The sequence below is a fragment of the Protobothrops mucrosquamatus genome, unplaced genomic scaffold, assembly GCF_001527695.2.
Source record: "Protobothrops mucrosquamatus isolate PMUCROS unplaced genomic scaffold, P.Mucros_1.0 scaffold76, whole genome shotgun sequence".
Classification (NCBI taxonomy): domain Eukaryota; kingdom Metazoa; phylum Chordata; class Lepidosauria; order Squamata; family Viperidae; genus Protobothrops; species Protobothrops mucrosquamatus.
This window is the reverse complement of record NW_015386453.1, coordinates 1,203,041-1,216,650: the sequence shown is the minus strand read 5'-3', so window position 1 is coordinate 1,216,650 and position 13,610 is coordinate 1,203,041. Positions and strand designations below refer to the sequence as shown.

Here is a 13,610-nt window from a genome sequence, read left to right as displayed (position 1 = left end):
AAAGATTCCTGTCTCTATCTAAGAGAACTGCTCCAGACTATGATTTAAACGAAAGGGATTAACAGTCATTTGATGAAGTCATTTTCCTTTTCTTCTGAATAGCTGCCTTTGCAAGGTCACTGTACCCCAGTTGTTTTCTTCCTTAAGGCCTGTGCAAACAGTGATGTCCTGAGCCCACTGTAAGTTGGCTACAGGAAAATATACTTTTGATTTTATCTAGCAGCTTAGTTTAAGGTACATAGCGCTTCCTCTTCTATCCCATTCCATCATCGGTTTGGGCTGAGACAGGCTGGCCAAAGTCACACATTGAGCTTCCACAGCTAAGGATGAATTTGAACTTTCATCTCCTTCATCCTTTGTCCAAAGTTTTAGCCTTTTCCTACTACAACTTCTCCCTTCACAGTGATGCAATGTAATTATTCAGCATTATTAATATCTAGAATAGTTCAGTTTTGAATAGAAACTTCTTACTGTGATGTTGAACAACATCCCTAAAACACAATCTGTCATGGCTCTATCACAACTGCAGCACAGCCAAAAAAAAATAAAAAATCATTGCAATGGACAAAATTTATCAACCTGACATTATGTAGATTTTTTCTTTCTATTTTTTTTCTTTCCATTTTATCTTAGTTATAATCACTGTATCCAAATTTGCGGTTTTTAAATTTTTCCCTTTCACTGTATAGCACTACTTTTCCCCCTCTTAATTTTGTGGGTTTTTTGTATTAAATAAGAACAATAATAAAACAACCTACCACTCTGATAACCATCTGGTTGAATAATCAGTAATCCACTTCCATATGGTTTTACAGCTGTTTCTTGTAGTGAAAATATGGAGATGACACAAAAGAAAGCAGATGTTCTCGTCTTTCTGAAAACCCTGATAAGACGACGTTTCTGCTTTCTAAGTTTCCTCCTTCCACAGGAGGTAGTCTTGTTTATAAAGTAAACATCTACGCCTTGCGAACATCTATAAACTAAATGATACAACTTACAAATATATAAAATGTTTTATTATCTATTCAGTAAAAGGGAGCATGTAGTGAGGAATTTGTATAACCATGAAAACCCACATCATCACCACTCCCACCCCACCAGTTTTGATCTCCATTCATAACCCCAGTGGTGACTTCCATTTATGTCAGATTGCTGGCCTGAAGCCAAATTGTGCCAGAAACACGTACCACACTGGTACCAACTAAGGGAACAGGCATGGTATCCAAAGGAGGATAGCATGACCCTACAGTTTGCAAAGTGCTGTCAGCGCGATGAGAACTTTGATCCTGTGTTTGTTGAATTTGTCACTCAAATTCATCACTCTCTTCAGGTTCACGAGGTGGCTCACCAACACGGTCTGAAGGGGAGAAAGAAAAACTCAGGTTTCAACCGCTCATAATTTTTTTTCCGACTGCTCTTTAAGGCACTGATCTCAGCTAACAGTTTTGTCACCTGTCCCAAAACTGGAACTCATAAATAGCACAATAGGATCACAAATCTGCCTGAGTTGTCTTCAGTCCATCTTTCCCAAAGCCGCTCCAAGTCTAGTATCCTCTAGCTGTGATTGAGAGTTAAAATCTAATGCATTGGCAAATACCACGTTGGGAAAGAGTGGCCTAAAGACCAGATGCTGCAATGTGTCAAAGAGCTCAAAGGGCTTGGATTTAGTTTCTCGGATGATTTTGTGCTATATTGGATAAAGACAGACATCCTCCAAAAATAATGACGTCCCGTGTTTATTTATTTACTTAAAACATTTCTACCCAAGGAAGTCTGAACAGAAATAAAACATAACTAAACTATACAAATTCAATTCAAAAGAAACTGGCTCAAAGCCCCTCAAAATTACATTAACAGCTCATCAAACAAACTCACCCCCATCCCAGAACACCATCCATATCCCAGCTTTAGTGCCTAGATGAAGAGCCAAAGTCTTCCAAAAGGCCAATAGGCTCGTTTAAGCTAAGGAGGTCAGGAAATGCAGCAATACATAATACACCACATAAGCCAGGTAGTCGAGGTCAGAGTAAAATGGCAGGCCTGCTGCTTCCCCCCCCCTTTCCGCCTTGTGGAATGCCTCACATCTGCACTGTTAACATGGCCTTTATTTCAAGGATCAGCAATATCAGAAGTGAAGGAAGTGTTTCAACCTGGGCATCTGTTGATGAATTTATTTTTTTCTCAAGATTTTTTTTTCCTCAGTTCATTTGGGATTAGGGAAAATTAAATCTGAAAAAACAAAGTAGCGAGACTCCAAATTTCTCCGATCATGACTGTTATGGCTGCACTGTGGGCATTAGTGAAATGGCAAGCTTGACTGTAAATAGGGGAAAAAACGGGCAAGAAGAATTGACTTTACGAAGTACTTTGCACAAACAGGAGATCAGGTGGTAAATCACCTGTACTGTACCACTCTGGAGTATATGGTCAGAATGCACATGATTAAACATTCCTTCATATTCACTACCATGGCTACGCTCGGGATATATACAGTCTATTTCCTCTTTGTGTTGAGGAAAAAGAAGGGGACAATTAGCTTCCATCCCAATTTTTTAGGTGAAGGGATTTTTTTCAGGGAACTAAAACATTCTGTCCTGTACTTTGGAGAAGGCAAAAGGTTTGCTACATTGCCTGTTTTACCAAAACTAGGAAGAATCCCGGCTGGACAGCAGAAAGTATTAGCCTTTGGGTCTACAAATGCTGTGGCAAAATCTGAAGAGCTCAAACTTCTTATTTCACAGCATAGAATCAGAAGTTGTCTAACAATAGTTTGGGAAGAACTGTGGATGGCCGGGAAGGAAGTACTGTATATGTTTTAATAGGGTTCTGAACCAGTTTCTCTGAGGGCAAAAAAGAGACCAAAGATAGCTTCTCAGTAAATCAATTTTACAGAAAGGGTTTTTTTTAACTTTCCTCCTCTACCACTGTTTTCAAATTTTACCTTATCATTATAATCATTTTCAATAATCATTTTCAATAATCATTTTCAAATACCCAGCCATTCAAGATCTCTCCTGCACAGCCTGAGAATCTTTCTTCCAACTCCTTTTCCTACCGCAAATGCCCTGTTTTTGACCCCGCTTGGTCTGTTTAAATAGCCTTGACATTCTGCTGTATAAGTAAAACCAGATTCTACAAATTAGGTAAGGAAATAAATTTGACTTCAGATCCGTTTTCTTTCTGTTTGAATCTTTTGCAAAACTTGAGATTTAAGTTCAGAAATTTCTGACAAGGCATAATCCAGCAACTGAGAATGAACAAAATGAATAGATCCTAACTATTAAACAAGGTTTTAAACTCTCTCAATTCTCATGTGGGCTATGAATTTCCAGTATTCAACCTGAAAATACAGATGTCAGGACAGAGATTAAAATGCAGCCATTGCTTCTACAGGGGCTTTATATATTTGAACTAAACAACTTGTGCACAGCAAGTCAGGAATGTCACACCTGTTGCTCCTATGGCTTTCCTACATGAAAAAAGGCTTATTTGTCCAAACGTATCTGCAATGTATAAGGTCACGGCATTTAAAGCATATCAACCATCATGATGTGTTCCATTCAGATTTGTCTATGCCACCTTCAGACAAAAGTAATCTTGCTCTTGTTATCACATGTTTTCATCTATTGATCTTAAAGCCTACTTAATATTTTTGACTCTGACATGAAAATAAGAGAGGATAGTTTTTGATACCTCTCTACCGAGCACGCTGATTGATGAGGTGGAACTGAACAATGGTGATTGGAACTGAACTGCCCTTCTTGAAATTTCACTCCCTAATTGAACAGAACCAGTTTGGAGATTGAATATTCCCCCCTCCAAATGCACAGCATTGCAGAGATGGGGCTGTTACCTTCTCCTGAAGGTGTAGAAGCAAGCACACCCAGGCTGTCAAGCGCCCCCTCGTGATAGAGTGCCAGCCGTTCCATCATGCGCCTCCGTGCTGGGTTGATGACAATCTGAGGGGCAGAGTCACCTGCAGAAAGAAAGGAGACCATCACTAAGTGACAGCCTACCGGGCTCATCAAACTCTTAACAGAAGACCTGGATTAGTGTCTACCTCTTGAAGTAAACCAAATAGGAATCACAACTAGATGAGCTAATTCTTCTTTATTGTAAAGCTATACCGACAGAATCTTGCAAGTATGAAAACCACAGTCCTCTCCCCCACCCCCCGTCTCCTTTACAGCCAGAGAAACAAAAGAGGGTCTCTTCTAAGCCTCTTGCCACATCCACTATCCAACTGCAGGCTATGCTGTCTCTTATCTGACAGTTCCCTTGGCAGCATCTCTTTGCCCAGTCTCTCAAGGTCTTTCCCACAATTCATTCCGATTGGCAATAGTGTCATTCAGCTGCTCTCCAGGCACCAACCCGGGTATTTTTGATGCCAGATGAAGCAACCTTTACATTTTGAGCTTCTTAAAAGGCACCTTGGTTTCAGCATTGCTTTTAAGTTGTTAAGTACCTTCACTCCTACTTTAACGCATTCGTACTGCTATCCTATTAAAACTGTAAGTCTTAATGAGAACATACATGGAAATAAAATAACAGCAAAAGATAGTAAAATGTTAAAATACGGGTGCTTGAAAGTTACCAGGTGTAGGGCTGGGCTGGAGATGGCGCAGAACAACCAAGGAAGAAATGCATTTTTAAAAAGCTGCAGCCCAGCATAGCTGCCAATGATTAAAACAAAATTGACCAAACAAGCTATAAAACATCAGATGGACAGGTCAAGTAATTAATATGGTTGTGGAACAGTATTTAAAGCCATGTTAGGCCATGGCTCCAACTTGTTCCATATGATTGACACATACCCAAAGGCCACATCTTGCCAGGATTTGAGACAGGCCTTTCCTTACCCAACTGGAGATTCTAGAGCAGTGTTTCTCAACCTTGACAATTTTAAGGCATGTGGACTTCAACTCCCAGAATTCCACAGCCAGCATTGCTGGCTGGAATTCTGGGAGTTGAAGTCCACATGCCTTAAAATTGTCAAGGTTGAGAAACACTGTTATAGAGGCTGAAACTGGGAGCTTAACAAATCAGGTTTTGTGTCATATAGTATCTGATTTCAAAATACATTCCACAAATAACTGATTTAATGTTAGTGGAGGCCTACCTTCTTAATTGCATCATTCCTTCCATCTGACAGCAAAGCACAGGAAGGAAAATATTTCAGTCTATTACATTTTTACATGCACACCCTCAATAACAAAGTGCCCACAGCCCACAGTTGTTATTTTTATTTAAAAATAAACTTTTGGAATTTCTGTCTATATTATAGGCATTAATTGGACATCTGTACTTGTTGTAACAAGGACACATTAAAAGTATTCCAAACAAATGCCTTAATTATTGAACTTAGCTGATCCAGTAAAGGTTGTTGTTTCTCAACCATTTTTCTAATTAGTAAATATTTCATTGTGCTTAATAAATACTTTAAATTTCCAACCTTAGTAACTTCCAGCTCTTTGGTGTTCAGCTCACTGGATTTCCCAAGCAGTGCAGCCATTGCTGAAAATTCTGAGCTGAAGTCTATACATCTGGTAGTTGATAAAACACTGCTTTAAATATATGACTGTTATTTGCCGCCACATGGCCTTGATGATATATAATGTTGTCTGCTTACATTTGGCTTGTCATCTTGTGTGAACCCCACCCTTTTATGGCTTCCTGTTATCTGCTTAGCCGGCTTGATCATTCTGTCTGGCAAAGCCTCTGAATGGAGTGGGAGAAAGAGATGTCTGCAGAATATCGTACCTAACTGGCCCATAGACACACTTTCTCTGGCCCCACTTCTGTCGCTCAACAGTTTGGAGTAGCCCTCTAGGCTTTCATCACTTTCCTCGGGTTCATTAAGAGGCTTGGATGAATAGTAGTCTTCTTGGGGTGTGTGAGGTGGCTGTGGAGGCAGCTGTAAGGAGGCAGAAGATTTCCCAAAGAGGAGCAACTGTAGCCTCTCTAGCTCTTGGTAGACCTGCAGGGTAGAAAGAATAGTTACGTACTTATTGCTTCTTAAGAACAACATCTGGCAAATAAAACAACTCGCTCATTCTCCCATTTCCCAGGCAAAGCCAATGTGATCATATAAGCAAGCTCCTTTGAACAGGAAGTCCCATTCCCTCCAGAGTTCACTTATTGTCTGATAGACAGCCTAACGAGATACCTGAAAAGCTGCAAACGATATAGTGAATAAATGCCTTCAGGAATTGTGGGCGCTCCATCACTGGAGATTTTTAAGAAGAGACCAGACAGTCGCTTGTCTGAAATGGTATAGGTTCTCCTGCTTGAGCAGGTGGGTTGGACTAGAAGATCTCCAAGGTCCCTTCCAGCTCTATTCCTATTCCTATTCCATTATTCTATTCTATTCTATTCTATTCTATTCTATTCTATTCTATTCTATTCTATTGACATTCCTTCACTTAAATAGCCATCGACAGACACTGCAGTGCCAATAGGAAGCAGCAGAAAAAAAGAGACTCAATATAACTCGGCATTTATTCACTGTCGCTTCCCCATTCACCATCTTTAATTCTTTCCACCTAGAGTTCACACACTGGTCAGTTCCATAGAAGTGATAGGGGCAGCTGAAAATGAAAACAGCACTCTATTGTGGCAGTAGCATTATCAACAGAAATAGAATATTTCTGGACTGGAATTTGGATGTTGTTTCAGTTTAACCCAACACCCTTAATCAGTGGTCGTATCAGCTGAGAATGAAATTTAGCAACATCTGGAAGACCAATGGTTCCCCCTTCCTGGATCCTTCTAGTTGCAGGTCCTATGGAATGAGTATAGATAGGTGACAAAATAAACTTAACAAAAACAATGGAGGGAGAGAGGGAGGAACGGTGGGTGGGTTATGTGTGTGTGTCTCTTTTCTCTCCTTGCTCCACCATGAATATGCCATCCCTCTTTCATTTACACTGTATGGCCATCCCAGAAACTTCAGCAAATAAAAAAGACAAACAGATATTTCTATTCACATATAATGAAATCAAATCAGTTGGAAAGTATCTGAAAATCTAAAAAAAGATTCTCATCTCTGTTCTTAGTTCTCCCGCTGAGGGTAAACAGAAGCATTCTTATGTCTCTAAATGGTTTCTAGACATTAAAAAACAGATCATTATTTCTCAGTGACTCATTCACAAGTCGGGGCCAACTTTGGATAAAGTTTTACAGTGCTTACCATGATCTGGGTGAGTCAAATGAATTATAATCCTCTCCTTAGATTTTAAGACAAGTAATAGTTTGCACTTGCATGCACAAATCAAATAAATTTGAGGGGGAAAAACACAGACTTTTCTGATGCCAACCAACTGATATGAACCCCCAGGCATATGCTTGGTGTGGAATATTTCTAAAATTTCCACTTTCTAAGTACACAGAAGGGCACACCAGGCACAGATATAGACAGGGCTATGGAGATGTTCAAAGAAAGGGATTTAAAAGAGAAGGGGGTAGGAAGCACTACTGGGTATGTATTTGTACATACACTCTTTATGAAGCTGACGTGAAACAACAGCATAAAGCAGTCAGTATATGTGAAAAGAAAACAGATTCAGAAAGTAACATACACAAAACATGCGTGATTGTGCCAGATTTTCATGGACGTTCAAAATTTTTCCTGACTATGAAGCAAAGGTTTAAATTTAAAAGCTTTGTTGCAGCAAAGCAAATGCCAGATTTCTTCATAGAGGAAAGAAGAGACTCAGTATTCTAAATCGAATGTTTGTTCTCTTACTTCAGCCATTGAAGGGCGGCGCTTGGCTCGCTGGTGGAGACAGCAACAAGCCAACTTTCCTAGTGTTTTGCCCAGTTGCTCTGGACAGGGGCCAGACCGTAGGTCTACGTGTTTTTGGTAGAGGTGACTGCCAAGCTGAACTGCTTTCGTATGACTGGGAGAAGTTGTGGCAGTTGACAGATGGGTTTCTTGCTCCTCTTCATCATTTACCAGATCCTTCTGAAAGCACAAACATGGGCAAGCAATTGTAAAAAGTCAAGCTGCATGTGACAGAATGAATTAGGATAAGATGAGAGAGCTGCTCACCAAGTACTTGCTGTGTCCACGAGAATCTACTTCCATAGGTCGTCTTCCAGTCAAGAGTTCTAGAAGAACCTGACAGGGATGAAGAAAGATTATTTTGAACTATTTATAGATAAAATACCACTAAAATGAGCACTTTGTTCTTTCCTCATACTTCAGTACAGGCAGCCAGGTGACCAGAACACAGAATTTCATTATAGTATTAAGTCATCCTAGGATAAAGCCGATCATATATATTACAAAGGACCATTTTGTGTCAGGTTTTCCAACCAGCCCTTTTCATAAGAGCCCAGAGATCAACGGAATTATTTCCAGCTAATCTTTAATTCAACTGCTCTGAAAGTCGGACTCCATTTTCCCCAGGAGTAAAAGCAAACAATATTAGGTTCTAACAGGATTTTCCCTCCTGCCTCTTAATAAAATATAGCTTTATTGTATACAGTTTTAAGTCTTTGAAGGCTCTCAATCCTAATATTAATTCAAAATTTATAATGTGTATTAACCAGTAGCCATAAAAATCACCATTAAAACATCATAATTATAAATGGGTATCAGAGTTCATTGCAATTCATTTGGTCAAATCAAGTACAATTTATGTTGCTATTACTATTATTATACACAATACCAACTCTGAATCCTTTAATGATGTATACAAAATGCCTCAAATCTTATAAGTCAAAATCTAAAACAATTATAAAATATAATTACATAAATATTTTGGCCATGACAACTATGCATCACATAGCAGAAATAAAAAAGTTTGCCCATTAATTTAAGCAATCACATAAGTAAGTATTTTTTTTCCTGACATGTTGAGTTAGAATGTGTAATGCGATACTTAAGCAGGTCTGCATATAATGGACAAAGTAAAATTACAACTTTATTTTAATTGTGCCCAAACCACCTTAAGTTGCCCAGGGAAAGAAGATGTTCTACCAAAACTAGAAGTGGCTCCCTGGCCATTATTGGATGGATTTAATAGACACCCACTATTACAATATGTGAGTACGAAAGTTATCTTAAGAGAAAGTTATTTTTAGAGAATTGTCTAAAGAGGCCATCCCCTCAAAAGGAGAAGCTGAACTCAGCATATTCCCTGGAACCATCAATTGTTTAACATATTACTTGGGTAGAAGGCAGACTACACATTCTAAGCAGAAGCAGAATACACCTGATGGATGTTATAGAAATGAATACAGGCTGTTGAACAGAACAACTTAGAATTGCCCTACGACATATCCTGTCCTCATCGTACAATTTGAAATACAAGTAGTTCTCAACTTATAACCATTCATTTAGTAACTGTTCGAAGTTACAATGGCGCTGAAAAAGTGACTTAGTCCTCGCACTTAAGACTGTCATATTCCCATAGCCATGTGATCTAAATTCAGGCCCCTGGCAACTAGCCTGTATTTACAACAGTGGCACCGTCCCAGGGTCACGTGATTGCCTTTTGTGACTTTCCCACCAGCTTCCAACAAGCAAAGTCAATGAGGAAGCCGGATTCATTTAATAACTGCACGATTCATTCACACTGCAGTGATTCGCTTAACAACTGTAGCAAAAAGGTTGTAAAATTGGGTATAACTCACTTAAAAACCGGCTTGCTTAGCAGTAGAAACTCTGGTCACGATGGTGGCTATAAATCAAGAGCTACCTGTAACATTCTTGCTCCCACATTACTCACCACACCGAAGCTGAATATATCAATAGCAGTAGAAAGCGTCCCAGTCCGTACATATTCAGGAGGTAAATAGGCCAATGTACCCCTCACAGTCTGGGTCTGGCCCAGCGAACTGCTTATTCCTCCCTGCTTTGGCCGGCGGCTGAATCGTGCCAATCCAAAATCAGCCAGCCTTGGACTGAGTGCTGCATCCAAAAGGATGTTAGAGCTGTATATGACAGGAAAAGAGAGTTTTGTCACTGTTGTTACCTAATTTGGTAATGAAACGTCTGCAAGAAAGCCACCAAGCTCAGAGAGCAGAAAGGATCCTACAGTTCCTTCTCAAACTCCCATATATTATAAGCATGACCAGGGAATACCTCTCCTCCAAATTTTCATCTTGTTGTTTGGAGACTTGAAGACTCAATGCTATCCCCAAATACCAGTTACAGGGGAAAGGGATATGCATCCTATCTATGAGCATCCCAGAAGCATTTGGCTGACCATGATGAGAAACAAAACCCTGGACTAGAGGAAATTACCCAGCGGAGTAATCTTAGGTCATTATGAAAACAAGAGGAATCAAGATATCAAAATATGCCCACAGCATAAAGGATGATGAACAGAAAATCCTTCTGAATCAGAAAAGTTATTTTGCCTTGGAAACCACTAATTTCAGCTTTGCTTCAATTTGCGTTACTCTTCCCAATACAGTGTTCATTGAATTAGACAGCTCCTTGAACTAGACACTACTCCAATAGATGCAGAAAAAAACGTATAAAATAATAACATAAACACAGAAATAAAAACTGGCATTTAATCAATGACCAAGGCATTTCAGATTTTGTTAATCACAATTCTCTGCAGCTCAAGTCAGCCTGGCTAATGGTGTGGAATGCTAGGGATTGGAGTTTAGTAATGTGAAAGACCATAGGCTTCTCAGTTCAACTACTATTGTGACTGCACAATGTTCATTGTCTATTTTCATTCTCTCTTGAACAATCGTTCCCCCCTCGCCCCCAAATTGAAGCACAGGAAGTAAAGAATGGTTAAACACCTCTCTCCTCACCCAAAAAGCAGATATTCTCACATTTAAACAAAACACAATGCATTAGTTATGTTCACATCTCACAGTCTAGATGATTTCCCCTCCATTCTCTTACCTCTTTACATCTCCGTGGATAAGGCTAGGTGAGTCACTATGTAGAAATTGAATAGCTCTAGCAGTGCCCAGAGCCACATGTAAACGTTGGGTCCAAGAGAGACAAGCGCCAACCTAAAAAGTTTAAAATAGATTCAAGGACAGGAGTGATCCTGAAGGACTTGTTTGCAAGAACAGACTACTTTTAAATAGAGAGGACAAATTCAGCTAGGTACCTGGCCATGTAAATGATCTTCCAAGGATCCCTTGGGCAGGAAGACATAGACAAGGCAAAAGCATCCCTGTTCAGCACAGCAACCAGCAAACTCTACGATATTAGGATGGCGGAACCTAAGTTACAGGTGAGACAGTATTAAACAGCAGTAGTTCCAACTCAACCCACTCTTGTTCCCATGATTCTCTAGCATTGCTTTCTCCAATTTGGCACCCTCCTAATGTGCTGGATTTGGGGAGATGAAATCCGAGACATCTGAAGGACACCAGAACAACCCTCAACCCATTATTCCATTTCTGGGATCTCACAGTACATTCAACATAAACTTTGGCTCTTACCGGGAAAGTTTTTCCACTTCTGTGACAAAACTATTCTTTATTACAGTCCAGTCCAGCTCTGCTTCCTGTCAGTTAGTTTAAGGAAGATTTGAAAAAAAAAAAAGGAAGGAAGGAAGATGTATAAATCGCCATTAGCTGGATTAAATGAAAAAGAATTCTGGGTGTTACAAAGGAGCAGGATCCTTGCTTAGCAACTAAACACCACATATATATGAAAAACAAAGCCATATCACACTGAAGGCCAATCTTCATGGCTATCACACTCCTGGGCTGCAAAAAAGTTCATGCCCAATCTTATTCATAGGAGATAATAATAATAAAGTTGGAAGGGACCTTGGAGGTCATCTAGTCCAACCCCGTGCTCAGGCAGGAAACCCTATATTGTTTCAGACAAATGGCTGTCCAGTCTCTTCTTAAAAACTTCCAGTGTTGGAGCATTCACCGCTTCTGGAGGCAGGTTGTTCCACTGGTTAATTGTTCTAACTGTCAGGAAGTTTCTCCTTAGTTCTAGGTTGCTTCTCTCCTTGATTAGTTTCCATCCGTTGCTTCTTGTCCTGCCCTCAGGCGCTTTGGAAAATAGTTTGACTCCCTCTTCTTTGTGGCAGCCCCTGAGATATTGGAACACTGCTATCATGTCCCCCCTCGTCCTTCTCTTTGTTAAACTAGACATACCCAATTCCAGCAGCCTTTCCTTATATGCTTTAGCCTCCAGTCCCCTAATCATCTTTGTTGCTCTTCTCTGTACTCTTTCTAGAGTCTCAACATCTTTTTTACATCGTGGTGACCAAAACTGGATCAGGATTCCAAGTGTGGCCTTACCAAGGCATTGTAAAGTGGTATTAACACTTCATGTGATCTTGATTCTATCCCTCTGTTAATGCAGCCTAGCACTGCATTGGCCTTTTTGGCAGCTGCAGCACACTGCTGGCTCATATTTAAGTGATTGTCCACTAGAACTCCGAGATCCCTCTTACAGTTACTACTATTGAGCAAGGTACCCCCTATACTATACCTGTACATTTGGTTTTTCTTGCCTAAATGTATCTTAGAGGTTCAGGAGCCAAGTCTAACAAATGTTATGGTTCATCATTCGATGAACTAGTTGAGAGATAGGAGGTCAGTGGAAATAAACATAAAATAAAAAGTGTGAGTATTGTAAGTTATAATACCAAATGAAAATACCTCCTTGAGCCGTTTCACAGCATAGACAGTGTTGCGCAATCGGGCCTGGTAGACGCAGCCAAAACCTCCTTCACCTATCTTGAGACGTTCAGAGAAGTCGTCTGTAGCTTGGCGCAACTCTTCTAACTGCCACTCGAAAGGACATGTGGAGGGCAGAGATTCAAGGCCCTGGAACAAGGTGGGCAGACATACCATAAACAGGATGAAAAGGCATCCCTTCTTTCCAAACACCACAAAGTATTTATGACAGAAATTCCTAATTTCTAAACCAGGAATCTTGATTTGAGTGTCACTCTTAGACACCTGCTCAAAGTTAAGGAAATAGTAATAATAGTAATAATAGTAATAATAGTAATAATAATAATAATAATAATAATAATAATAATAATAATAATAATAAATGCATATAAAGTCAAAATTGAGAAGACAGCAACAGACAGTAAGTACCGCCTATGCAAAGAAGCTGAAGAAACAGTGGACCACCTGGTAAGCTGCTGCAAGAAGATTGCACAGACTGACTACAAGCAGCGGCATGATAAAGTAGCAACAATGGTGCATTGGAAGATCTGCAAGAAATATCATTTGCCTGTAAGCAACAACTGGTGGGATCATAAAATAGAGAAAGTCGTACAAAATGATAAAATTAAACTGCTCTGGGACTTCAGAATTCAAACAGACAAGCACCTGCAACATAACACCCCAGACTTAACAATTGTCGATAAGAAAGACAAAAAAGTCTGGATAGTGGACGTGGTAGTGCCTGGAGACAGTAGAATAGATGAGAAAGAACTGGAGAAGATAACAAATACAAAGACCTACAAATAGAAATAGAAAGACTGTGGCAAAAGCAAGCAAAGGTAGTACCAATAGTAATAGGCGCCTTGGGTGCAATCCCAAAACAACTGGAGCACCACTTGAACACCATTGGCATTGACAAATTTGCTATTAGTCAATTGCAAAAGGCGGCCTTACTAGGAACTGCTTCCATCCTGCGACGATATCTG

The 13,610-nt window shown here is 39.8% G+C and overlaps 1 protein-coding gene across 2 annotated transcripts in view; it reads right to left on the bottom strand.

Annotated features, from left to right (window-relative positions):
* Positions 1 to 878: 878 nt before the first annotated feature.
* IRAK1 (interleukin 1 receptor associated kinase 1) overlaps positions 879 to 13,610 on the bottom strand; it is a 28,303-nt gene continuing 15,571 nt past the window's right edge. Inside the window, exons 5-14 of one of the 2 annotated variants that reach the window (XM_015812243.1) lie at positions 12,607 to 12,774; positions 11,425 to 11,489; positions 11,088 to 11,202; positions 10,874 to 10,986; positions 9,735 to 9,939; positions 8,051 to 8,119; positions 7,745 to 7,963; positions 5,761 to 5,977; positions 3,854 to 3,976; positions 879 to 1,357 (exon numbers count right to left, since the gene is read on the bottom strand). In XM_015812243.1, coding sequence (XP_015667729.1) covers positions 1,305 to 1,357; positions 3,854 to 3,976; positions 5,761 to 5,977; positions 7,745 to 7,963; positions 8,051 to 8,119; positions 9,735 to 9,939; positions 10,874 to 10,986; positions 11,088 to 11,202; positions 11,425 to 11,489; positions 12,607 to 12,774 — 1,347 coding nt within the window. In that variant the 3' untranslated portion in view covers positions 879 to 1,304. Of the gene's footprint in view, positions 1,358 to 3,853; positions 3,977 to 5,559; positions 5,978 to 7,744; positions 7,964 to 8,050; positions 8,120 to 9,734; positions 9,940 to 10,873; positions 10,987 to 11,087; positions 11,203 to 11,424; positions 11,490 to 12,606; positions 12,775 to 13,610 lie in introns of those variants that run through there. The other variant, XM_015812242.1, reaches the window with a different exon arrangement.